We start from the raw sequence: 27,770 nt of genomic DNA on the forward strand, positions 1-27,770 counted from the left end.
TATCTGGCCACTGTCAGTAGAAGTTAATGCTAGTTGTTTGGGGGGTTTTTTCCTCATTTGCAGTGATATTAATGCTACAGAATATTGTAACTGTTTATGTAAATAGACATGTAATAAATACTTCTGTATTAACCCCCTTGATTGAAATCAAAGTTTTATAGTGTTATTTACTGTGAAGCCCATTTTTAAAATGGGTAGATGCATAAGAGAATTTGGGAGATAAGCGAATGTGGGTTATAGAGCAGGTTCTACCTTTAGGTATGTATATCTGTGTGCTATACACTATTTTGCTTGTTACCAACTTGAGAGGGAAGAATTTATGCACTGACATTATTATATTTTCTTTATTGCCAAGAAGTTTTATAGATTCTGCCATCTCATAATTTTTTTGTCCCGTTTGGTATAGTTTGTGACCAGGAAAAGGGCATCATATATTGGTTTTGTGATCCAAATTGTAAGTAAGTGGATATGAGAAAAAATGGACAGGCTTTATCAAAATAATTTTTTCAGATAGCTAGTAAGTACAACTCTAGAAATAGCAGCCTTTTAGTCCTCTGCTTAATTTCTCACCTTAGAGGAAAAATTCAACTGTTTTGTCGTGGTCAGCACATACTTTCAAGTAACAGAGTTTAGTTTGGGGTCTCATGACATTGCGTATATCGAAAGTCCCTTGCTGTTTCTGAGTTTCCATATTTATGACTATCCACAAATTTTTGTTTCTATGTGCCATCTATTCATTGCTTCTATTTGCACATATTTGCTTCTATTGCCATCAAGTTTGTCCAACTATTTATTTCTTATTTTACCTGTATTATTAAGAATTTTGATCGCCATGGTTTAAAAGTCAGCTTGAAGATCCATATTACTGTGGTGTTGGGTTAGTACCAGCCGTTCTACTTACCGCTGGAGTAATTTCAAGTTTTTGTTCCTTACTCACTTTGTCACACTGTTTCTGTTGCAGTCTTGGAACATATTACACTAAGAACTGAACCACCAAGGCCACCCATAGGTAATAGAGTTTCCTTGGCAAGCTGTTGTGTTTGCTTTATTTACATCACAGCAAGCATCACTGAAGTCAGACATCTTATGCCTCAGGATTATTTCATTTAACCTCATTTTTCTTCTAGGTAATTATCTTGCTTGGCATTTAAAACAGTTGGGTGTATTGCTTTCTTCACAGCTGGAATGTCTCCTTTATAAAAAAAGAAATTATGCTGGAAGCTCTGAATCACATTTCTCATAATTATGCTTGTTTGTGCTTGTTCCAGTTCTTATTTGAAAAACACAAACAAAAACTGTGCTTAAAATTACTAAAATTCCACTTTATTGCTTAGATTGTTGTAAACACATGGAGAGTATTTCTTGACTTGCCTACTTCTCAGTTGCAGGTGTGAGGATTCTGTGCTTGTGTGTTCAGCTGGTACCAGATGCTAATGGCAGTGCAATTTAACCAAATTTTTGCCCTCATTTTCTCTTCCAGCTCCAAAGGAGACTCAACGTGTTCCTTCTAAACCTAAAACTTCACCCAAACTTCACATCCCACAATCCAAAGATGGTAAACTGCTTTGTGATTTTTTTTCTAGTACACTTTATTTTGGGTTGAAATGTATTTATGAGCAGCTGTTTAGTTATCTGAGCCAGTTAAAACAGAATGGGGTTCTGTAGAGGAGATGAATCCCTCTGCAGACAGCCCTGTGAAAGTCCCCTGGAACCTCCTTTGAGATAAGAAAAACTACTTGCTTAGAATAACTCATATTAGAAAACTGTAAGCTCTTCTTCTTATCTTTTTAGAATATTATTGGTTAGGTTTGATTCTTTATAACTGGTTGTCCCAAACAAAGAACGATAATGTAGTTGGCCAAAATGTCTTAACCCTATTTTCCATTGGTTTACTTGTGTTCCCCCCAAACCCTATAAAATTACACGTGTGATCCCCTATCTTTGGATTTGTAGCCTGACCCCTTCACAGACAATAATAAAGCCTGTGGAAAAAGTCTGAGCTGCTCTCCCACTCTTTTTATGCTGGCTGGAAACTATAGGTTTCTCTGAGAAACCATGAAGCTGAGTGCCTGAAAGGCCAGCGCTCACAAAACTTGTAACTTTCCCCTGCCCAACAACAGGGCAGGGGACACAACAAAAAGTTACAGGTTTCTGTTCTGTTCTGTGCTGTTCAGTGATTTAATTGTAGTTTTCACGAGTAGTGACATCTGCTAGGTATTTTTTCACTGAGCAAGAGAATAAATGTCTGCTATCTCAGGGCAACAGGATGAGAATAGTGTTGTTACACTCAGATTAACCTTGCTAACTAAAGCACATAGCAAGGAATTCAAGTGTGTACTGAGGCTACTTGGGGGGTGTAATTATTTTCAACATTGCTTTGCATTGTTAGAATATATGTTTCCCTTCTAAGCCACAATTAATTAATTTCATGTCATTATTATTTTCTGCATAAGGGAGTAAATTGCCCAGTTATGCAGACTTAGTATTTGCTTGTAAATATTTATTGGCACTAATGATCCTTTACACTGTATTCCAAAATACTGGATTTTATGTCTTTAAATGTGTGAGCAGTTGAATTCAGCGGTAGGCAGAAAAAAATTACTCTCTGTCCCATGCTCTCCAGTTGGTAATATCAACAGAAAATTGCAAGGGTCTCAAATATCAATATATGTTATCCTTTGGTAAATGTGAAAAATTTGAGGATAAACACTTTATTGAAGACCTTTAAATTGTAGACATAGACTAATATTTTTGAAGTATGATGCTATCTATTAGATGTGATCTCCTCATGTAGCTGTCAAAATCCTTTTTTTTTTTTTTTCATAATTTTTAACCATGGCATCTGACCATAAAACATTGTTTCCAAATTACACCTTAAGATGCAACTTCTCATACACTCAGTTTTTTATCTTTGTGGCCATTTTTCATTGTTATGGTAGTCTGGCCTTTTCAGAAATGGTTTGTGATTTTGTCACACAAATGTTATGAGCTTGTATTGATTTGTATTTAAAAAAACAAGCAAGCAAGCCCAAAAAAACCTTCCTGTTTCTTCAAGAATTTGTAATATACAGAATGTTTTCTATAACATTATCCACTTATCTTGTAATAGTCTTAAAAGATCCAAAGACATTTCTTCTTTTTCAATTGTAATCTAAACAGAAGAATTGACACATCAATTTCAAATCCTTGTGGCTCCAAACCACCCAGTTTTATTTTAGATCCATTCCAATCTACAGCTGAATTATATGACTATACAATGCAATACAACATATAATGCTCTTTAATAATAGTGTTTAATAATAATAGTAAAAAAAGTGCTGTCTGATTCCCATTGTGTTTATAAAGTGCATTTGAAATACATCACCAAGGGAAAAGACTCATGTCCCTAAAAAGCCATTTTCTGAACTATAGAATGATAGTATTTGGATATTTCATCGAAGTCTGTGGGAGAACAAAGGTCACACTATGTTGAATATAACATTGCTTTCTCAGACACTTTTTTAATGCAACTGTTTCTGTATGAGGCAGTATGCAAAGTATATTATTCAGAAAGTAGTGCTAATTGTAAATTTTCAATTTTCAAAACATTTTTTCTGTTTTGTTTCTGATACAGTCCTGGAATCTATAACACTTAGACCTGATCAACTAAAACCAACAATAGGTAACAGTTTTCACCTGGGGACCATCACATTTAGCTTTTTTCTCACTGAGCATCACAAGTACTTCTTCATTGCACTCCAGTCTCATAATTTTTTTACTATTAAAGTTCATCCTGTAAGGGGGAGTTTGGTGATTTTTCACTAACAATTCATAATCACCTTTTTCTGTTTTTTTCTCACACAAATATATTCTGCAAAGTAGATGGAAGCACCACAACCTACCTTTGACTGCTTGTCCCTATACTATGTTTATATTGTGCTTCTTCACCTTTTATACTGTCCAACTATACTGGCCTTGTTTTATATTGTCCTGTAACAAAAGTTTTCCATCAGCACTGGGGTTTGTTATGTACCGAGCATTCATATTTCTCCATTACTCAAGTTTTTGTGATTCCAAAAGGTCCCAAAGGCATGTGTTCTTCTTTAATGTTATGTTTTCTGTCAGTATCAATCCTCAAAAAATTCTAATAGTTGCTGTATTTGCTGTGTTGTTTTGTTCTTTTTTCATTTCAGTTCCTAGAGAGTCACAGCATGTTCCTTCCAAACCTAGAACATCACTAAGCCCAGAGGTGCCACAAACAAAACCTGGCAAGTTCATTGTTTCTTTGCCATTTCATATATGGTATGTGTCCATGACACATGTGTCTTATGGACTCTACTGTGATCACTGGAGCTTGAGATTTATATATTTTCCTTGGGCATGTATTTTAGAACATTCCTTGAGTAGTAAAATCCAGTGATGTAGAATTTATAACCACCCTACTAAGCTGAAAATATCTTCAGTTCTTTATTACATTGTAAGTCACTGCAGCAATAGGTGTTTTCTGTAAAATTCTCACTGAAACTAAGTCTTTTCTATATGAATGTGCTTGTGTTCTGGCAAAGTGAAAACGAGGGATGCCATCGTGAAGAGGAAGGATTCTGCAATGTATTTCTCAAATTGTGGACTTGTTTCTTCTTTTCCAGGCACAAGCTTTCATTCATACTTGTTGGTTCACTTTTCCAGAGCCTTTGTGATGTTCAGATTTAAGAATGTATAATACTTCCTATAATTGTGTCTATATGGGTTGTTACATCCATATACAACCTTAGGACAATTAAGGAGGGAGAAAGTAAATTATGCAACTCACAGTTGCATGATGTGAGGTACTGTAGTGGGCTGACCCTGGCCAGAAGCTAAGCACGCACTAACGTCTTTTTCATTCTACCCCACAGTGGGGTATGGGGGAAAGAATCAGAAGAGCAGAAGAAGAAGCAGGGGAAAAAAAAGGAGGAAAAAAAAATCATAATTCAAGATAAAGACAGTTTAATAACGAAAGATAAAAAGGGGTGGGGGGGGCGGAAAAGCAAGTGGTAAAAAGCAACGCACACACCATCCCACAGGCAGACCAGTGCCAGTCTAGGAGCAATGGGTACTTTGGAAAGTTTTGTTGCCAAGCATGACTTTATATGAGGTGGAGTATCACTTTGTCCAGTGTTGTTCTGCTGTCCTGGCTCTGTCCTCTCCAAGCATCCTGTCCACCTCTAGCCCAGCTCTCTTGCCTGGGGGCAGAGTGAAAAACAAAGAACTCTTGGATGCTGTAACAAGCCATATTCAGCAATAACTAAAACTGGTATTTTATCAACACTTCCTTGCTCATGAATCCAAAACCGAGTACCACAGGGGCTGCTATGAAGAAAATAACCTCCATTCCAGCCAGACCCAGTATGGGCGTCCAAGGTGCATGGAGTATTGGATGGTGTTAGTGAAGAGTTGGGCAGAGAGACAACTCATGTTTCTTTTCTCCCCAGTAAGTCTGCACCTATTTCTTGAAACAAAATCTTGAATAAGTCAGGAAAGTGTACAAAGCTGAAGGTAAATAAAACCACCCACAGTCTCTTTGTGGCTTTTACAAAAACTTTGGACTTATATTTGGGATCTGTTCTGTATTAGAGCTGTTAACTTGAACTGGAGGAAATTCTGAAGAACATAATACTTGATGCTGAGTTTCAGGGAAGAGTGACTATCAGTCATCAGCCCAAGCAGGGATGGTATGATTATTCTGGAGACAGTGATTGTAACATCTTGATTGTTCTTGGTAAAACTTTGTATTTGTTGTTTTATTACGCTAATACAGTTCTGGATATAATTAGGTTTAGAACTGAGAAACCAAAGGCAGCAATAAGTAACGATGCTTTCTTGTTTGAATAGTCACATTGTCTTTCTTCTTCAGCAAAAATCATAAAAAGCAGGCCTGAAAAAAATTGTCATCTTTCTTTGCATGTTCCTCAATAATTTAACAGTCAAGGTTCTTGGTATCTTCTTATTTTCTATGAAACAATTAAGGAGAATCCTTGTTCCTTTCAAGTTGTTATGCACATAGGATAGGAAAATTTCCTTCAACATTTAAGGATGAGAAACAGAGGGCAGATCAGAAAATCCTAATTATATATTCTCATTCATCCTGTGGGGGTAGCACCATTGTGAGTGGTGATGTGGTTTGGGTGGGTTGATCAGCATCCTTAAAGTTTTCTTTCTCCGCTTCCCTTCCCCTCCAATTTGATGAAATGAAATTCAGTCCTTCACAGAGGACTGAACTATAATACTGTTCCACTCAAACCTCAATTCCACTGTCAGAAAACAATCACTTAATTGATCCTGGGTCATATGACTGCTTAGACAGATCCATTTGACTAAGGCATTTTTGTCTCTTGAATTTGATATCATGAATCATTGCAGGACAACACCCATTACAGAGAAGTGTACTTGTATTTGAAGCTACTTATTACTTTAATAATGCTTAATCCAGTTTCTTTCTTTCAGCTTCAAAAGATACATATCACAGGCCTTCCAAACCCAAGACATCACCCAGTCCACGTGTTCCACCAACTAGAGCAAGTAAGCTTATCAATATTTTACCTTTTAGCGCATGACAGTTCCATCACCTTGAAAATTTTCAAAATTGATGAGTTCTCTGAAGATAGAGAGATACGTATTGAATAGGCTGTGCTTTGCTGTCATAATCAAATTTTGCTATACAGGTCTGATGGAACAAGATAATCAGCTGGATATTTATATGTGTCAATGACACACAATGGAGATACGTGGCTTAACGCTCATCTTGAGCCCTTGCACACAGGAAAATCTGCATCTTGATTTCTTTAGAGTGTGACAGAAATAGTTTTATTTTTTAATTGCTTCTTTAAAACTGTAAAATTACAGTACTTTCCTGTTCCCCAGGCTTTGGAAATAGCTCTGTCCATTTGAAAATTAGCTGTAAATTTCCATGTTTCTTCTGCTTTGACTGCTTTGCTGAGGATTTTTTGTTTTTTAATACAGAGTTGATTTAAATGAACATCAGACTTTTGGAATATGAAATATTTGAGAAGCATAACTAGGAAGTATTAGAACTACAGCAGTTTACTCTGCAGAAAGCTCTGTTTGTTATTGCTGTTAGGAGTGGAGAGTTCATCACTATAAAAGTCACTTTGTCTTTAGTCTCTGCACTGCCATTGTATCAATTACAATAACAGGAGATCTCTGGGATTATTTTCAAATGACAGAAATAATCCCTAAAAAAATTCTCAGCAGTAAATGAATCTTCAGATTCATCAGAAAAATCATAAACATATATTGAATCATCATCCTTAACAATGTCTTCAAAATTGCACATCTTCACAGGTCCAAGAATCATCATCCTCAATAACAAATTCAAAACTTTGTTCATTTCTACAGATCAAAAAGAAAGTCGACGAGTCCCTTCCAAGCCCAGGGCATCACCAAGTCCAGATGTACCACACACAAAACCTGGTACATACATTGTTGTTTTGTTGTGCCTGACTATCCAGAGGTTCTTTTAGGTTGTCCTTCCTCAGTGAATCAAGTGTTGATTAACATTCCTTCATATTACAAATACATTCTCTGGTGATCCTCTGGTGTTTAAAGGAAAACAGAGCTGATTTCTATTTTTAATGTCTGACCTTTAGTAGACTCTGCTTTTCAGCCACATGACATCTATCACTGATGAATAATCTGTACAGTAGGGTAGACAACATACAAACATTATGAACAGTTGGAAGAAATTACATCTCTTTTGTGCCTATCAAAAGGTGCTTAGAGAAGAATCTATTTGAGGGCCTTCATTTATGACTAAATATCTCTAACTGAAACCACTCATATGTTTGTGTGAACTGGAAATGGAATTTCACCCTTAAAAATAAACTTAATGGGGATTTACATACTAATGAACCGCCAAATCTCTGTAACTTCTAACAGTTCTGAAAGTATCCATTGAACATTATTTTGAGTGACATATATTCACTAATTTTACAAGGAATTTTATTTTTAAGGAAAAAAGAAGAATGTCTTCCAAATTGAAAACAAACCAGTCATATTAAAGGGAATATTTTTACCACTAACTTATACTAACTTATACCACGAACTCTGTGTATCTTCTTGTTTTTATGTATCTTTATGTTTTTATGAAGTTTTGGCAGTTAGTACAATTGAACAACAAAAGACAGCAGCATATAAATTTTTTTACCTTGAGTTGGTCATTATTATTTTTTTACTGCTCCTAGGGCCAATGCTTATATTTTAGTCTGTTTTTCACATAATCTGTTTGTGGTTTTGATTTGTTATCTTTTCTACTAATTGAACTACATTCTACCCTGTTGCAGGTATTGAAAGATTCCTAGCTGGTTTGTTGTCTTCACAGAAAATTTCTTTCCCTGTCACACACGTAATTCCTTTGGCACTTGTAGGAGACCAGCACACCATGGATAGTGCAGTTATGGGTTCTGAAATATAGATGAAAATATATTCCCTGTAGTTGTCTCAGTTCTTTCAGGTTTTGTTGCTTGACTCCAGATTTTGCTTACCTGATGTATTTTCCACCCATGTTTTCATTCAGGATTTTGTTTTCTCTTGAATTCCTGTATGTATCTGACACTCAGTTTTTCAAGCTGTCATGCAGGGATTGTTTTTCTTTGTAAGCATGAGCCATGCAGTGCCTGTGCAACAAGTCTAATTTTGTCAAAGTATAAACCCTTTAAAAAGATCTTTTCTTTCAGCTCCTAAAGAACCACAACATATTCCTTTTAAACCCAGAGGAACTCCCATCCCGGAAGCTCCATACAGGAAGCCTGGTAAATTTTCTGGCCTTTTGTCAAGCTGCAGTGGATAACTGAACAATTGCTTTTGGGGTGGCAGTGGGGAGAATAGACATCAATGCATCTGCTGCTATCTGCTTCTTGTTCTAGGTTAAGAAACCTCTGCAGGGATGCAATTAAATCTGATGGAAACTTCAACAGTTGAAGAGTTTTTTTGTATCTTATGCAGATATTAGCACAAGAAAAAGTGTCAATCTATATGTTTCAATCAAGGATAAAAAGTTATTTGCAGCTTCTATCTGAGCAAGACACTTCAATAGTTTGCACCATGTTTTTGAAGCTCTTATGAGAGAAACCACCTAGTGCTGTTGCATTGCTTTTTCTTCATACACATATTTTCACCCAGATTACAATGAGGATTCCCTTCAATTAAATTTTGCTTAGGTGACTCCCCATGATAAATCCAATTGACCTAAGAAATATAATCAGTGATTTCACAGAAGGTTTGTTACTGTTGTTTCCTAACCATAAATTTCTGAGGGTAAATGCCCATTGCTGTTTTAAAACATCCCTTTCCTGTTGTATACAGTATAGTGCTGAAAGATTTTTTTAAGAAAAGGAGGAAAGGGAGATTCCTTTCTTTCTTCAGATCATTTGTTGACGTTTTTTCCAACAGAGATTCTTCCAACCTTTGATGAACGAGATACTACTATGATTCCTCATATTCCCGAAAGAACAAAGGCAACATTTGGTAACTGTTATTTCATAAATAGTTATTTTATTTTCCACTTTTTTAAGAGAATATAATCTTAGAGAGAGCTCATTATATCTTATGAAAAGCTAATGATATTTTGCTATACTTGTGTAGATACTTACTTACTGTTCTTTGATCTTGATAAGGGTAATAATACATGAGCTCATTTATTTTCAAAGGTTCCTTTCCTCATCTTCTAGCTTTTCCAGTCAGGATGATGCAATTCCTCCAGATGTTATCTATTTTCCAGTAAAAGGGGACTTTATTTAAAGAGCAGATAGTGATCCTTCATGGAATATTCTGAGTTGGAAAGGACCCACAAGGATCATCCAGTCCAACTCCAAAGCAAACTCGCCCATCACAACCCTTACATCAGCACCATGTTCTAACCACCTGAGTTAGTCCCCTGTTCTTCATGTGAATTGTGGATAATTTCATTCTAAAATACTCTTCTCCTTCTTCACTCCTCATAGTTTAATTTTACATAAAAAAATTCTGATATACCAACAATAGCATAAAGTCTCCAGACCATCTATGTGACCATCTAAATCCAACTCTACTTCTTAAAATCATCCTCTCTACTTACTTCTAGTTATCCATGTTGGGAAAACTTGCTTAATTATATGAAATTTTAGCTGAATGTTCTTCCTTCTTAATTTAATTATCAGATGTGGACCATGGAAGGGTCACTGAATCCAAGCAGTACCCGGGAATAGGAGCACTGCTTGAGCAATCTTTCTTTGTTCAATCAGTTTTCTGTCCCCAGTTTTCAGAGACAGACCTTGACTGTGATTTTCTGAGAATAAAATGTTGTACTTTTTATGAGAACGAAATACTAATAGGCATTTTATGATCTTCAAACTACGTTTCTCTTCTTTTTGTGGAAGAGGAAATGAAAACTGCTTTTAAACATATTATATTTCTTTTTCAATGTATATTCCCTGTACGCAATGATATTTAGGTTAGTTTTCATTCCAGATCTGTTCATCTAGCTTCATGAAATATGCACGCTGTTGTAAACACCTGAGCTACCTGAGTAATATTCACATGCTGAAAAAGGTTCTTCAGAGTAAGGGGGTTGAAATCTGCACAGGCTAAGTCAGATAATTTTGGACCTCTCATTGGTGCAGACCAGGCCAAAGTGCAAAGATAACCTTTTCCAATGAATGATTCCTACTTTTACTTACAAGATTTTTTTAAATCTGAATGGTATAATGATAACAATATTAAATCATTCCCACATATGAACTAAAGAATTCTTGTGTAAGTGGCCATTTAACTTGTTTTCCTTTCTTTGCAGGAATTCCAACTTTCAGCTTTATTCTTACATAATTTGCAGTATTCCAGATCAGATCATACTAATGTTCTTTGTATGCTGTGACAAGCAGTTCATTTTTTCAATTATTTTTCTGGGTGCTGTTTGTTTTTATTGCAGCTCCAACTGAAAAACAGTTCATTCATACCAAACGAAAAACAACTGAAAGACCAAGAGTGCCATACACCAAACTTGGTAATGGAGTCATTCTTTCAATTTTGTGTTTAATTGATCTTTCCCCAGCCTTCAGGTTTTGTGCTTCCTAATGGGATTATTCATAGCCAGTTTTATGGTGAAATAAATGCATTACACTTCAGATAATCAATCCAAAATAAGGCAAAACTACACTACAAATAATAGTAAGATATGTATAATATATATAATGATTTTCCTCTCTCTATTACACAGAGAAAATGTTGATTGAAGTGTAGTAATGTGGGTATTGACAAATTTCAGTGGCTAGGCAGACTGAGTTCTCTGTGATTACTTCTTGGTAATCTTGGGTGCTCCTCTGTGAGTGCTTTTTTTTAATCTTTCCTTGAAATGCAGCAGAACTCCTTTGCAATGTGCTTGTACAGTTAGTAACAGGTATTGTCTGCTGTACTAAAATGAAAGCAGCTTTAAAAATAGTTATGGAGGGCTTCCCGTTTTTGGAAAAAATGTAAAGCAGAAGTTAATAGAGAGATAATTATATCTGTCAGCAGTTGTTTTTCAAGATATTCTGCTACTCCTTAGTTTGGGATATTTTGCAGGTTTTAGCAAATGCTGCTTTGTTTGGATTACAGAGAAATATTCTAAGATTTTTCACTTTTTCTCCTTAACAGCAATACATCCAACAACTCCGCAACCAATTATTACAAAATCTTCCACTACCACTGGTCATTCAAGGGCAACGATGGGTAAATAAGTTTCCTTAATGTTAATATGCAGGTATTTCTAATTTTTCAGTGGAGAAATTTCTAGAAAATATGCTCCAATATGGTATTTATAAAACACCATTCCACTAGCCTTCGTTCTGCTGCCACATGTATGTATCTTAGTGCAGAGGATTCTCGTTTCTATTTTTTCAAGTAAAGCAAAAATAGCCTACAGTTTATGTCTGGTCAGAAATCTGTATTTGTCAGATCTCCAACCAAAATCAGTGGCCTAATTTTTCTTTTAGAGCAAGAATTTTAGCCACTAGCTCAACTTATCCTACAGCACACTGCTGGGACTATTCTGTGTTTTGGCTAGTCATTTTGTTTCAGGTTCCAGAAAGCCATGGAATTGTTTTTGTCTTTTTTTCAGGCATTTGAGGCATGCATTTTCTGTGGGCTAAATATGTCATCAGTTCATGAGTCCTAAAGAATACAATAATAATCTTTTTCCTTTTCTTTCAGCTCCAAAAGAAACACTGATCATTCCTTCCAAATCCAAAACATCTGTTGGGCCAGAAGTACCACAAAGTAAACCTGGTAATTTACAGTTTGTAACTTTACAAGTGTTACTGTGGCACTGCCTTAGTTATATTTCTGCTGTCACTGTCACTTTTGTGGTCATGGGACATGCATAATAAGTAGACAGAAATTTATATCGTTGCTCAGCTGAAAATTTGTTCATAAATTACATTAAAGTGAATGTCCAAGAATTGGATCAATTTCCATGGAAAGCAGTTGAATGGGTTTAGTAGCCATCAAAAATGTGAGAAATTAAATTAGTTTGAATAAAAATATTTTTCAGTGCTCACATTGAAATTTTTTTTTCTTTTGGGGAATTTTATTATTCTAAATACATTTGATTCTCAAGTACTTTTGAAAATCAGGTTACAGAGTCTCAGTCCAAAATATTTACATGCTAAGAGTAAAAGTGTCTTCAATACCAGTGATTTTTGCAGTAACCATGGTAGATTCAGGGATGCACAATTATAGTGAAGGGTGATGAAATCTCAGCTTTACTGTGAGGGAATCTATATCAGTAAAAATTGCTAAGGAGGAAAGAAACAGGAACAAAATATAGTTAGGTGAGGAGAGACTGCATGTCTATAACAGCAGCTCCTGATCTTTCCTCCTCTCTAATCTAACCTCTGAAATTATGAAATTTTAGTCTTCAGCAAATAGCTTATTAAATAGTTCAGTAATTTCCCCCCACTTCTTTCTCTTTGTCTGTTTTATATGACCAAAAAGATATCAAGCAGAGACCCTACTAATTCAAGAACTATTATCTATCTATATATATACACCATACATATATATATATTACTGTGAACATCAAACTCAACAGTCCAGGAGAAAGATTTATTTTCTAAATGCTTTATTTTGTTCAATAGCCAAGTTAGATTCTAAGTCTCAGCTGAATAGGAGCTATTTCCAGCCATGTCATAGTTGCCAAGTGCCATCTTTTGGTACCACTGAAAATTTAGTTTTAGGAAAAGAATTTTAGAGAACACAATTTAGAGGCTTGTTTTTTGCCTTTTGAAGTTTCAATCATTATAATGGTGTATACGCAAAACAAACTACTGGATGGAAAAACTGTAAGCAAATATTTACTGTTGGATATAAATGGCACTTTTTAGCTGTTTCTCCTTATGTAAGTAGGGTATTTTCCAGCTTCCATATTTTAACCTTATTTCTGAAAGATGAAGAGCCATGTGGTGTGTGCCTCTGCCTGCCTGTCTGTCCTTTTCATCCAGTAACTTAGAGACCTTCAAATTAATTCATTTGAATTTGAGTGAGGTCTGAAAAACTAATACATTACTAAAAACTTCTAGGTTTTTTTTTTGTGTTTGGGGGTTTTTGTTTGTTTGTTTGGTGGTTTTTTTGTTTTTGTTTTTTTTTGTTTGTTTGTTTGTTTGTTTTTTTGGAGAAATGTAAGTTAATGCAAGTGTGAGAAAGACCAAAGACTGTCAGAACTCCAGGTTCAGGGCAAGTGTTCTGAAGTTAGCGGGGGCCCAGCAGAATAGTTGCACTGTCTGGTTGTCAGCATGAAAATACATCCAGACTAATCAGAACATGTCTGTCTCGTTTCTGTTAAAATTGTCCTAGCAGATGTGCAGATAGGCTTTTAGGAAACAATGGAGACAGATCCTTCATGAAATCCAACTACTTTAATTTCCCTTCTCACAGAACAAATGGTTTATTTTTTATAGCTCCAAGGGCAACACACCTGGGATCAATTAACCTTGTAACAGTTCATGTTGTTGATGGGTCCAAAATACCTTTGGGTAATAAGAATATTACATCAGTTTATTTTTCATCAATCTTTACTATCTCTGCTTTTGCTACATGGCTAAACCTACACTTTAATCAACAGAAATACCTTAATATCTTTGTCGTGTTCATTTCTTAGTTACTTTAAAGTCCAGTGCATGTATAAAATGTTACTGATTTTAATTTTCCAGCCATTTTTCTTCTTCATGCAATTCTTTATAGAAATAAGTATTACGTGTATGAGGCTGAAGAGTCATGTAAAAAGGCATCGCCTTATCATCTTTCCTGATTTTGTCTGACTTTCTAATGATATATATCTTACCAGACTTGAAAAGTCTTTTACATGTATAAAAGCATGATTTTCTGCCAGATTTCTAGCACTGACTCTTTTGTTTATGATCTGCAAAGACAGTTTGAATTTCCTTTCCACCTGTGATGTCTTATGTTTAAAAGGAAATTATTTGCATTTGATAAGCAATAATATGTCCATTTTCAGTTCCCAATGAGACATACCACATTTCACCCAGGCCCAAAATTGGTCAAGCAACTGAAATTCCTTGGTTTGATACAGGTAATTTTTTAAGATATTCTTAAGTTGATGTATTGAGACTGTAGATCTTAAGTAAAATCAGCACAGTTTAATGTTTAATGTTCTGTTCATTATTACCTTTAAAACTGTTTCAAATAGTAATATGAATTTTTAATAATAAATGAAATTAATATGAAATATTTATATGAATATGCAAATAATAGTAATAGTATATTAATATTATATTAATAATATTAACATGAACATTTATTTTCGTATTATGAAATGATATGAAATTTTATTTTATATAAATATGAATATGAAAATTTATTTTCCTATATGAATATGAAAATTTATTTTCCCCTTTATCAAATATTTTCAAATATCAACTATTTCTCTGAAAATGGGATTTGTTCAGTGTAGCCTCAAATATCAAAGATAATATGAAGTTTTTAAACAGTATTAGAGCTGTGTATTGGATAGTCATATGTATATCGTGTTGCAAACATCGATGTAACTGAGTTCCAACTTTTTCCTTACAAAATCTAACCCTGTAAAACTTCTCCAATCTAAATGTCAAAAATTAGTAATGTGTTCTGTCCTGCATAAGGATTTTCTCTGATGCTTTGGAGAGGCTGGATTAAGTGTTATGGGTCAGACATTTATTTGTCTTGAATATCAAACAGCCAGCTCTACTTAAAAAAAAAAAACTGATTTACAGACGCTGCTAATTGGGCACAAGATAACAGTGACTACTGCTTATGCTTTCAACTTCCAGTATGGTTTTCACAGATCCCGTAACATCTAGAATATTGAAATTATTTTGTAAGTGAAAGGTAGCAATAAAAAAAGGTTGAGGGCTTCTGATTTCAACCTTGCTGATGACGCTGTGCTTCAGGCGCCCTGCACAGTGTCTGCACTGAATGCTCCCAGTTGTTTCCTCAGCAGTATTTTAATGTTTCATAGTTTTATCTAAATCTTGGTTTGGGGGAGTTCCATTTGGTGTTTTATTTTTGAGGTTTTTGTTTGTTTGTTTGTTTTTTACAGAACCTAATTAAATGTCTTAAGGCCATGGATACCCTGCAGAGCTAACTCTGTATCCATATACAGTTGGGTAACTGGCTGTAAATATTTTACATCTTTTTCCTAAACCTACATATGAATGTAACTGGTCAGACTGCATGATGGAGTCATCTGGCCACTAAAGAAACTAGCATTTTCCACATGCATTTTGGATTAGAACTCATAGAACTCTCATATGTCCATTTTGCTGTATCACATTGGTGCATGGAACCTTTTTGTCTGGCAAATCGCACTGCACTGTCCATATTCTTTTACACACAGCATTGAAACAGGACCTTATTTCTTTTAGCATCTCACAAAACTCATCCCACTTCTGCAAGACCAAAGCCATCGGATAAATCACAGCCCAGACCTGGTAACTGTTTATTCAATCTGGGATGGGGAGGAGGTTAAATAGTTAATTAATTTCATCTGTTCTTAGTGGAATTTTAAGTATTGCTGGGAGGAAAAAAACGGGGGTGTTTTTCAATCAATTAATTAGTCTAGTGGTAAAGCCTTTCCGAAAGGGAAAGGAAAAGGAAAAGGAAAAGGGAAAGGAAAAGAAAGGAAACTATGTGTGTCATCACAACAGGTGTTGCTTCTTCTTCTCTAGTGTGGAATTCTTGGCATCACACAGAAGTCTGTTGGTTGTTCTTCTCATGGAACTTCTTTTTTTTTTCTTGTTTCTTCTTTTTTTCTTTTTTTCTTTTGAAACTCTCTCACAGCTTTTAGTAAAACCACCCTAGCACCAGCCAGAACAAAAGCACCAGGACTGCCAAAGTGGATTGTGCCAACAACAGGTAGAATTCTGGGTATGGGGTTTTTTTTTAAATTTATCAATAAAAGACTGGAATATGACTTCCCCAAGTCATCTTGAGCCCTGCAAAATATGTTATTGTGTTTTATTACAGAATTTAATTCCTTGGAGTGCCATGTATAATTGCTTTCACTGATCGTGTTATGTAATTCCTAAGGGTGATTATGAAATTATATTAGCGCTCAGTCTATGTAAATTTACAGATTGATTATTATATGGCTACTGTTTACTAATGTTTTCTAGATGTTAGATCCACAATAATTACTGGAAAATGTTTCACTGAAAAGGGTCACCCATTTGTTTGAGTCCAAGTCAGGAGGCTTAGTAGGGAAGTCTTAAAGCCAAGTATCTTGCTAGTTACTCTCTATGCACGTGATGTGTTCACAGCACACCTACTCACATTCAGACCATGCAGTATTTGGACTGTGCAGTATTCAGGCTTGGATACATCAGCACCAAAAAAATTCCAAGTCGGTGGATGGCAGACGACAGTGAGAACTTCAATTTCCATATCCTTAAACAAGCAGATAACAAATGTTCCTAACCAAAAAGATTCAAGGCAAACTTTTGGCTGACCACCCACTGAAAGTGCTATTACCCAATATTATTGCTGGCTGCTGTTACTATTTCTATGCTAGCTAGATTGGGATAGCCTGAATGATATTCCATCTATTCTAAATATTTTTGCCTGTGTAATGTTTCTTTCTGGTACATTTGGAAATTTAATACCTGTTGCTGATCACAGAATGGCTTGAGCTACTCATTCCTGTACATTTTCACAAACCCACCATGTTGTTAGAAATGGTAAAAACTTAGAAGTGACGGTTATATATTTAAATTGAATTAAATTTAACCTGTTTAGAATATGGCATACATTTCTGTATTACATATGGAGTGAATGCCTTCATTAGATGCATGTGTTCTTTGACCTTTCATAGTCCTTCTGGTAAATTAAATGGGACCATCAAATTCCAGGACATTAGAGCCAGTTAAAGCATTAAATGCCCAATTTCAGTAGTTGTGTGTCAAAAGGTTTTGTTGTTCACTTGTGCTAGAAATCACCTTACAATGAGCTTTTTGATGTCTGATTACAGGAATAAGAGAATGCACATAAGTCTCCAGGAGTGATCACATTATGAAATTATACACTAACACAAAATTACATTATGCAGTACATTAAGCTTTTCTCCTCTATAGTCGTAACCTCAGCAGAGGTATTGTTAGGTTATAAAGAACACCAGCAAAAATGAATACATGCTAAGCAAATCAATAGTATAAACATAATAGTAGTAAACTGTTAACATGGAGTTGTTTGTGCTTAATGCTGCTAAGGTATGGTCTTAAGCAATCATCTTGTAAGTGGCCCTCTTGATGTGCCCAACATTTGTAACTATTTCCATGTCTTTATAGTAGTGCCTGTTGCCAGGAAGAACTAGAGCTTCATTGGGGCGAAGCCACACTGTGGTGAAGCCATCTATGGTTGCCAAAAGTCACCACAAAACTACTATTTACTGTGCATGCTTTGCGTACTCACTGGTAAATAAGTACCTTCTTCTAGAATTCTTCTGAAAAATAGTACCTCCAGTAGCGGTTTCCGTTGCCAAGTTACATAAGTTTATTTTTTCTCTAAGATAAATAAACATCCTCTAGATGTCTCTAAGCTAAATTTCATGTCCTGCCAAATGAGCCCTTTAAGTCAAACTTGGTATCCAAAGTACCAAAGGTCTGCCTTTGTTATCTCTTCTCCACTTCTTTGTACCTCCAACCCCACTGCCACAACTCATTGGCACTTTTCTGTGAGTCTGCACTATTTTTCTGAGAAGTGTAAGAGAAATCACCAATGAATTTCCTACATTGATGACATCTTGAGAGGGGACTGCAGCTTGTCAAAACTTTTCAGTCGATACTTTTCTTGATGATCACTAAGTGAAATCCCAAATCTTCTGTAAGGAAAGTACATCACATTATTGTGCCAGTTTCTGAAACACAAGGCTTACTGTGCCCACAAAAATAAATTTGCACAAAAATGAATTCAGGTAACCAAATAATGAAATGTTCTGTATCTCTCTCAAGCAACGTGCAATTAATTACCTATTCTGCAAAAGTGACTTAGGAAATAACTCTGTAACCTGGAACCCCAAGTCTTACCAGCTGAGCAAAGACAAAATTTCCTTTTTCAGTATTTTCTGTAGTTGGCTTATCAAAATCCTGAACTTTTGATTTAAGATGATCAGAATTTTTGACTGGGCTGTTAGGAATATGCTATATATGTAAAAATATGTTTTCAGACTTACCTTTAGATATTACATCCCTTATTCTTAGATATTCTGTTGTTTGGACACAAGTTTGGATTTTTAATTCTTTGCTGGACTGGCTGTTGAGTGTACTCCATTTCTTTTTCCATGCTGGGCTCGTTAGCCTCAGTGCAAAGATGTTTCACCCCATGCAGAGAGTGCTTGGCAGCTGCAGGCCCCAGATGATAAGCAGTAGAATTTGTTTTATCTAGTACCAGCACAGGGGTTTGTGATTGATTTCCTGGCAGGCTTTTCAGTCTCCTGGCCAGGTGGTAAACTTGACTGTGGAAAAGAGGCAGGGATTGCTTCCTCATGACTAGCATTCCTTTTAGTTTTTTGCCATGTTTTAGTCATTTTCTCTAGAATGCCATTTTATTCAGATGGGTTTTCATGTTAGTGTATGTAACTTACCTTACTGGGTTGTTTTTTTAATTTAATCCCAAATCTACTGAGCTTCCTGACAAATGTGAGCAAACAAACTTTGAGCAACATTTCCATTTCCCTTGTGAAAGGGAAGCATACATGGTTTTCATTAAAATGGCCATTAACTTTGCATTCTATTTTCTTTCTATTTTTTTAAATTGTGTGTGTATAGTCAAGTTCCAGAGGAACTCAAGTATAAAGGTATTTAGGTTTGTTTTATCAAGAGCACTTTTTCCATTATTTCCTTCAAAATGATCCACTCTTATAATAGTATTCCTACAATTAAAGACAGAGTTAGTTTAAACATGTTCCAGAGCCCATGAATGCTTCCAGGAAAAAAACCAAAATTAAAAGACACGAAGACATATGCAAGTAATGGATCTATTCTCAATTCTATTAAAAGTTTGGATGAATTTGATAAGTGTTTTTAATAAATAAGTTACATTAGGTAGAATAAGGCAAATGCTATGACAAATACAGCAAACTTTGGTTGTGCAGGTACCTCGTGTTTAAGGACAAACTTTTATGTAACTTCAAAGTGTATTGAAACACTCAAAATAGGAGATTTTGTCAACATGAAAGTACTGTGGTTTGAAACTTTGACTTATTTTTCATCACTACTTTGCACATGGGAGAACAGCAGTGCACGTTTCTGAAAAGAAAAAATAATTGCTTCTTCCAACCGGAACATATACAATATTTTGTTCATTCTCAGCTGATATAACTCAGAAAAGATTATTATTCTAAATTAGATTCCAAGGAGCAGTATAGAGATAGGTTTTTCCATAGAGACTGTAGCATGCAGAACTAATTTAAACTTGTAATATACACTTGGGTGATTCAGTGTGAATTAGTCAATGTGTGACCGCATTTTTTGATACTTTCACTGTAAGGTGAGCTGAGAAACTAAACATGCTCTAACTGCACTTCATGATGTACAAAACCATTTTTAATTTTTTTAAGGCTGGTGCTGGTCTTCTCATGCCTTTTCTTCCTTGAACTTCATCCACATGAAACGCTGATTATCACTCTGGTGCTCTGTAAAGCTGAAGATCTAATTAATCATTTTACTTACCTGAAAACAAATTGCAGTTATATAAAACCACATGATGTGTTCAGGTATTTTAGAGACAGGGACCAGGCAATCTGCATCCTGTTCCCAGCTTACTGCAAGTCTTACTCACAGTTTACTTTAATCTTCAGTAAATTATTTATCATGTATGGACTGTGGATTTGTAAGGAACATGCAACAAAAATGGTTAAACAGTAAAGTAATTGAAAAATTATCTGCTTCATACCATTAAAATACTAGTGAAATACCAAAACAAATTGAGAAACAGATTATATATCTATGAAATCTTTAGCTGAAGTGATTAGATCATGTAGGAACAGGGTTGGAATTTGATAATTAAAGTAATATTGAGATTTATATTTTTTAAATTTATCAAATTTTAGGGGTTTTTTTCTTATATCATGGGCAAGGGTATGGGCAGTTTTTTCCCACAAACAGGATGAAGTTGCAATGCATCTTCTTGCTTTACTATAGATACAGCTTTTATAAAGCAAATATACTTAATTTGTGTAAAGAAAACATATTAATTTAGTAGCCTGGCTCTCCTATAAATACCAGCAGGTGAAACAGTTGTTCTGTACCAGGAGTTGTGTTGATCTTTTAATGCCATTTACATTTCTTAAGATGTGTTTATATAACTTTTAAGTAGGGCTTTCTCTTATATACAAACTGGATGTTGTGTACATTTTATCTCCTGTACTCTAAATATGGTGAATATATTTGGTCCAGAATTGCTCTAACCATTTAATATGGAGGAAGACCAGAGATCTTACTATGGGGAGGAGAACTTTGCCCTTTGCAAGAACCAATGGACATTTTATTCTTTACGCTGAAAAACTAGAATGTTCTCTCTACTCATTTTTCTGTGTATAATCTTGGTTTAACTCATCTGTTACCTCTTAATTTTATTAATTTGCTCTTTCAAAATATGATTTACTCAAGGAATGTTTAAAATTAAACTGCAGACTTTGTAGAACCAGATCACTTTCTACTTACCTGAATAAGAAGATAATGGATATCACCAAGTTATCAGTAAAAACATAGATGGGCCACACATGTTGTTTTCACACATCATGTCAGCTGGAGTTTGAAGATATTCAATATACAAGTATTCCACAATTTGGTGCCACACTGTAGATACTTATTTTGCTTCCCTTTTTTCACAGATTACCTTTATACACCTGAGGCTACTGCCAGACCAATTGACATGGGTGTCAAAAAACCTCCAGAATATATTGACACCTGGCAAAAGCCAATTTCTGGTAAGGTTAATAAAACTAGACAATGAAGCAATTTTTAACAGTTGTTTATAAAAATAAAAATGCTGCTTTTTCTGCACCCAAAGCACCTCCACTGAGAAGAACAAATCATTCTTAATCATCCTTATTAGTACACATTCTTATGGCTTCAGGATGCTACTAAAAGAGATAAAAATAAGAATTAATAGTCACTGCTTAGTCACTTGCATATGCTTACCATACATATGGTAGAAATTTTCATCACCAGAGTTGTATCCTTATGATCTAATAGCCAAAATACCATAAGCACTGACTGTTTTCATGCTAATAGTTTCCACATAGCAAAGGTGGATAAGGTAAAAGTATAACCAACTTATACTCCCATGTATAAGGAAGTTTTGCTGAATATTTGGATTGTTGGGAAAATTAGAACATTAGGCTTGAAGGAAAATAACAATGTAGAGTGAATCAGGTTACAGGATTTTTTACATGTGCAGTACAAGGCTTGTAAAGTTTACTAGCAAGTCTTGGAATCGTGTTTTCAAAACAATCAAAATATTTTAACTGAAACATACAAACAACAGGTAAATACACTGATGTGTAAAGAATTTCTCTGCTTCATAAGCACAACCAAGCACCAAATTTGCTTTAGCTGTGGGGTTTGTTTGGTATTGTTTCTGACATAGAAACTGATGAAAATGAAATCTTTTTTGTTTTATTCTTGGATTTACTACTCAGCTGCAGGTGTTCTTTCTAGGTAGCTTCTCCTTTGAGAACATGTTACTAGATTTTAAACTCTATTTTATAAACTGCTATTTGTTCCTAATCACTGTTGAATTTCCTTTGCACCTAATTTGCCTCTACAAAGATAAAAGCCTATCTTGATGGCCAGGTTCTGCTGTTTTATCATTTTTAAGCTTATTCAGTCTGACCACTGTCCTTTGCAAAGATTAAGTCTAGCATGATTATTAGCAGCTGAAGGCAAAGTGTAAACTGAAAACAAGGATGATACTCTGCACTTGTTGTTACTGAATGTCAGGCAGTAGTGTTTCCTTGATTGAATCCAGCTTGTGATTTGCAGAGACTTGAAGGGTTTTTATGCACATAGATTTGAAGGGACCTTAAGACCAACTTTTACTCATTTTATGGCATTTGATGCCTAAAGTTAGGCTTTTAGAGCTTTGGGGCAAGCCAATACCTTGAACTGTAGTCCTAAAAGACAATTGGGTGTGGTTGTGAAATTAGCTACTACTGTTTCATAATTTTTTTGTATAGCTGCAGTCTCAGCTCTCTTCATGAGACCCTAATATATATATATCAAAAATAATGGAATCATAGAATTATTTGGGTGAGAAGGGACCTTTAAAGATCAAAGAGTTCCACCCCACCTTCCATGGGCAGGGACGCCTTCCGCCAAATCAGGTTGCTCCAAGCCCCATCCAACCTGGCCTTGAACAATGCCAGGGATGGGACATCCACAATTTCTCTGGGCAACCTGTGTTAGGGCCTCACCACCCTCACAGTAAAGAATTTATTTCTATTATCTAATATAAACCAACTGTTTCTCCTTGTCCTACCACTACATGCCCTGTAAAAACCCTTTCTCCATTTCTCTCACAAGCCCACTCTAAGTACTAAAGGTTGCACTGCAGTCTCTCTGGAGCCTTCTCTTCTCCACATTAAACAACCCAAACTCTCTCAGAGTTTCTCCTTAGGGGAAGACCTCCAGCTCTCTGATGGAATTTGTGTCCTTTCCATGGACTTGTTCTAACAGGCCCATGTCGCCATTTTACTGGAGACCCCAGAGCTGGATGCAGCACTCCAGGTGGGGCCTCACAAAAGCAAAGGACTGGAATCACCTCCCTTGCCCTGCTGGCCACTCTCTTTTTGGTGCAGCCTGGGATACAAATATCTTTCTGGGCTGTGAGCCTATGTTGCTGGCTTGTCTCTAGTTTTTCATCCACCAGTGTCCTTAAGTCCATACCTGCAGGGCAGGGCTGTTTTTAATCTGTCTCTCATCTAGCCAGTGCTGACACTGGAAATTGCACCCGATCCAGGCACAGGACCTTGCACTTGGCTGTGATGCATTTCAGGAGGTTTGCATTGGCCACTGCTCAACCCACCAGGGTTGTCTGGATGAGATCCCTTCCCTCCAATGTGTCCACTGCATGACCAGCTTGGTGTTATCCACAGAATTGCTGAGGGTGCACTCATTCCCAATGTCTATGTCACCAATAAATATGTCCCAATCCTAGACTAGAAGTCTTTGTCTGACTAGGAGTCTAACTAATCCTAGAGATTAATTAAATCTGAATATTTCACCATGTTGTTGTCCTTACAAGAATCTGCACTCATAAAATCCCTAAATTCTGTTGTGTATCCTAGTTTACAAGTTCAGTCTCCACACACTGGTAATTAGATTTGGTAGTGTCATTGACCAGCCCTCAAATCATCATGGGAAGTAGTCAAAGGGAAAAGTAGGAATTCTTGTTTTTCCAGAGTACAGTACAGTAGATTGAATTGTGACCCAGTACACTGAATGTGATGTTTTAGTTTGCCTGTAACTGTTATAGTTGTGCTGTTCAGAAAATATGATAGAAACCACTGGCAAGTCAATATTTGCACATTTTTACTTCATAAATACCTTGGACAATCCCTTCTCTAATTATGGGTGGGGGGAAAGTAATGATGAATACTACCATCTAATAATATCTAGGGTGTGATGACATATGTAGTCATATACATATTCAGGCATTAAGCGTATTTTTTTTTCATCTTCATCTGGAGATTAAGAATGCTTATGAAACCTACAAATGCTGTTTTCAAAACCACCACATCCTCCTGAATTAGATAGAGCATTATTTTTTGTATGGATCTGAGGGATTAAAAAAAAAAACAAAACAAAACAAACAAAAAAAAAAAAAAAAAAACAAAACCCAACTGTTTTATAAGTGACTACAAGAGTCCAAAAAGGAAAAGGGAAGAAAGATGGAGATATTCCTGTTTATATATTGTAAGTATTTCCAAAAAAGCTCTCCTAAATGAGTCTTTGGATCTTCTCCCTTCTCGCCCACAATCTCTCTATTTATAGGGTAATCAAGAATTATATTACTCTTGAGGATTTTCTCCTTTTAGGTACAAAAAGGCTTTTATTACATAAATGTGTTGCACATATCTCCTGGATTTTCTTAAGGAAAGAAGGGCAAAGATGAATAGTGGAACAAAAATCTTTTCCTGTGCCTTTCCTTTGTATAATAAAATCCTTCATAATATTCTGGAAAATACGAGTAAGTATGAATTAAGGGGCTTAGGTTTGCCTTTTAGACTTCACTGTCAAAGGACATTATCAGATAAATTTAATGGGTACTGGCTGGAGCTGCACATTGAAACCAAGTTGGGTGCTTCAGAAATTTCTACAACAGTAATTGTCTTTAGCCATGTTGGTGTATGAGGTGACAGTAACTTTTTATAGTTTGGAATGGCGTAAAATGTTCCTAATTATAATTTCATTTTCTTACATCTTTTGCTTCAACATGAGGGTAGCCAGTTGTATTGGTCAGAAATTTTGTGAGTAGGATACTGAAGATGTTTCCTAGCACATTGAGGTGGTGTTTGTTGTGTAAGGATATATCCATTTGAATGCCAAAAAATTACTGTTGACACAACTGAATAATTACACAGAAAGTGAATCACTTAAACCTTTGTAGAAAATCCTAAAAGAGCTACATTTTTCAGTGTAAACTTCATTTAAAGCTTCATGACACACAGTTCTCAGAGAATTTAAGGCTGAAATTACAACTCAGATCAACTCCTAATCTCACCTTCACTTGTGATACTAAATCAGACATGAAACGTTGCTTGAGAAGTCAGAATATAATTTCTAGTTTGTTTCTGATTTTACAGAATTTGAGGCTAAGTAATTAATAATGATATCTTGTAATGTCATTCAGTGACTACATCACCTGGCCCTCAGCACTCTCCTATACCTCCTGCCAGGCCTACACAAATGAGAAGAAAACCTCTGCCTCCTAACACCGTGACTGGTAAACCAGGGAGTCCAGGTATTTCAGCCTTTTCAGCACAAATATTTTATTGTGTGTGAGATTATACTGGCTAGCAGGGTATAGGAGAATTCTATAGCATAGATTTCTTTGCTCTGTGATACCTATAGAAACTAGTCTTTTGGAACACATGGGACTTGTGTCTTTTGGCTTCATACAAAAACCATTACCTTTTTTCTCCCTAACCTAGTTATATCGACATCATGCCTAGTAAAGAAGTGGAAAGAAAAATAGCACACTCCAGGTCATCCTTTAAGAAGATCAACCTTAAGAATATTTCGTATCTACTAATATAATTTTTTGCTATTTGATGTCCACAATGGATGGGAGATGTTGACTATTGTGCTTCAATGCCTAGTCCTAACAGGTTATTTGCTATGGAATTTCCACCTATATATGGTACATCCATTAACCACTGCAAATAATGTGCTAATAGTCACCAAGACAACTGCGCTGGGAGGTAGAGCAAGCTAAGTTGTTTCATGTGCAGAGTTTAGCCTGATTATTGTGCTAAAGTATTCTGGCTTCTCACTACTGGTTTAAGAGGACATAGAGACTTCCACCTTTCCTATTTTATTTTAAAATTATCCTGAAGCAGGTATTCAGTATCCACATGGATGTTTTTTTCAGTGGATTCTAAGTAAGAATCTTTAGGCTAACATGATCCCACACAGTCAGAAGCTATCATTCCTTAAGCTTAGCATCATGACAGCTTCTTTCCTCTTCATATTGATCTCTGTAGTTCCTTGGAAATATGAGAATATACAGCTGTATGTAAATATACAGCTCTACTGGATTTCCTATTGTGGGGTTTTTTTTGTTTATTTCATTTGGGACTTTGTGTGCTATTAAGGTACTAAAGACCTAAATAATACTTCAGTATTTTGTGTGGCAGATGAGTAGCAAGAATCTACAAGGTGGGTGAGACAACCTATATATATTTATTCATCAGCAGAGCCAAAACTGAAATACTGCGTCTATATTTGTTGTTGATGGGTTGTTTCCTTAGTAATTGTTGTTTCCTTAGTAATAGTTCCAAGAAAACAGAGGACATCATCAGTCTTAGACCTGATATATTTTCTTTTGCTTGTGTTGGGCTCTATACTAATTCTCTCCACTAAGTGTCTAATTAATTTACCAGTGTTTTGAAATTTCAACCTTTTTCCTTACAGTGGAAGCCAGGTTATGTGGTAGGCAGCATTTGCCATACTTTCCCAGGTTTTCAAGATGGAATAAATTGGTTAAATGATCTCGTTCTTCCTTGTGGGGACAGTAGAAAATTTTCTTTCTTCTGTGTTTTCTAGTGTTTTATCCAGCTTAGTTTTAAACATTGTAATTTTGTTTCTTCTGGTTCCCTGGACAGACAGTTCCACTGTACTGGAAACAGGAAAAAATTTGCTTCAATGTTCTTCTTGGACATTCCCTGTCAGAATTCTGTCCTCTTTCTCATTAACACTGTGATTAATTCCTTAGTTGCATCTTTCTAACTCATCCAGTGGATATTTTGGAAAGGTTTCTATGCAGACATTAAAAGTCTGCTGAATGGGAAAAAATGGAAATGAGTGTTCCAGAAACTTTGTGAAACTGAACTCAAGTGAGAATCTTTCAGATTTCCACTTTATTAAGAAAATTAGTGGAAAGTAGGGATTTTTGTTGTCTTAAACTTGGCTCACCAGAGTTCTGCCTACAGTTGCCAGATTCTGCATCATACATAATGGGGAGGTAACTACATTATACAGTTCTTGACTCTTCAGGGTTATCTGGGAATACCTGCATGTTTTATGAATTTAATTCTTGTCTTTTACAGTAATTATGCAAGAAATCAAGACTTTTACCATGGATTGTTTGCCTCTTAGAAACCTGTTTTCTTTATTAGGTGGTAACAGATAGAGAATAAAAAGCAATGTCACATAATCTAAAATACCTTTTTAAAATAGCGCTTTAATTAGAGATGATAATATTGCCTCCATTAGTCAGTTTTTGTCCAGACTTATGCAACCTACTTCAGAAATGAGTTCAGCAAGAAAACCTGTCTTCTTGAGGGATTTAGTGCTATAAATGTTCAAAATGCTGGATTTGGCTGCATTTTCTTTGCTTTCATTTGAAGTGTATCTTAATTTCATTTAGTGGAAGCTCCAGTACTGTTCTGTGGTTAAAGTCTGAATGTAGACCATAGTTAAGGACTTGGTGTTTAGCACTATAAATCTTCCAGCACCACCCTTGCTAGTGTATATGCTGTATTGAGAGCAGAAATTAATCTTACCTATATT

The 27,770-nt window shown here is 35.6% G+C and overlaps 1 protein-coding gene across 1 annotated transcript in view; it reads left to right on the plus strand.

The window, feature by feature from the left end:
- The window catches only part of ABI3BP (ABI family member 3 binding protein), a 124,062-nt gene that overhangs the window by 73,289 nt on the left and 23,003 nt on the right, over positions 1-27,770 (plus strand). The window contains exons 27-42 of the mRNA XM_062512244.1: positions 962-1,017; positions 1,489-1,555; positions 3,614-3,661; positions 4,173-4,247; positions 6,463-6,537; positions 7,375-7,449; positions 8,712-8,786; positions 9,427-9,501; positions 10,940-11,014; positions 11,644-11,718; positions 12,199-12,273; positions 14,501-14,575; positions 15,906-15,971; positions 16,321-16,395; positions 21,368-21,463; positions 25,390-25,500. Of these exons, the coding sequence (XP_062368228.1) occupies positions 962-1,017; positions 1,489-1,555; positions 3,614-3,661; positions 4,173-4,247; positions 6,463-6,537; positions 7,375-7,449; positions 8,712-8,786; positions 9,427-9,501; positions 10,940-11,014; positions 11,644-11,718; positions 12,199-12,273; positions 14,501-14,575; positions 15,906-15,971; positions 16,321-16,395; positions 21,368-21,463; positions 25,390-25,500 (1,194 nt within the window). The remainder of the gene's footprint in view (positions 1-961; positions 1,018-1,488; positions 1,556-3,613; positions 3,662-4,172; positions 4,248-6,462; positions 6,538-7,374; positions 7,450-8,711; positions 8,787-9,426; positions 9,502-10,939; positions 11,015-11,643; positions 11,719-12,198; positions 12,274-14,500; positions 14,576-15,905; positions 15,972-16,320; positions 16,396-21,367; positions 21,464-25,389; positions 25,501-27,770) is intronic.

The sequence above is a fragment of the Cinclus cinclus genome, chromosome 2 (genome assembly GCF_963662255.1).
Source record: "Cinclus cinclus chromosome 2, bCinCin1.1, whole genome shotgun sequence".
NCBI lineage: Eukaryota > Metazoa > Chordata > Aves > Passeriformes > Cinclidae > Cinclus > Cinclus cinclus.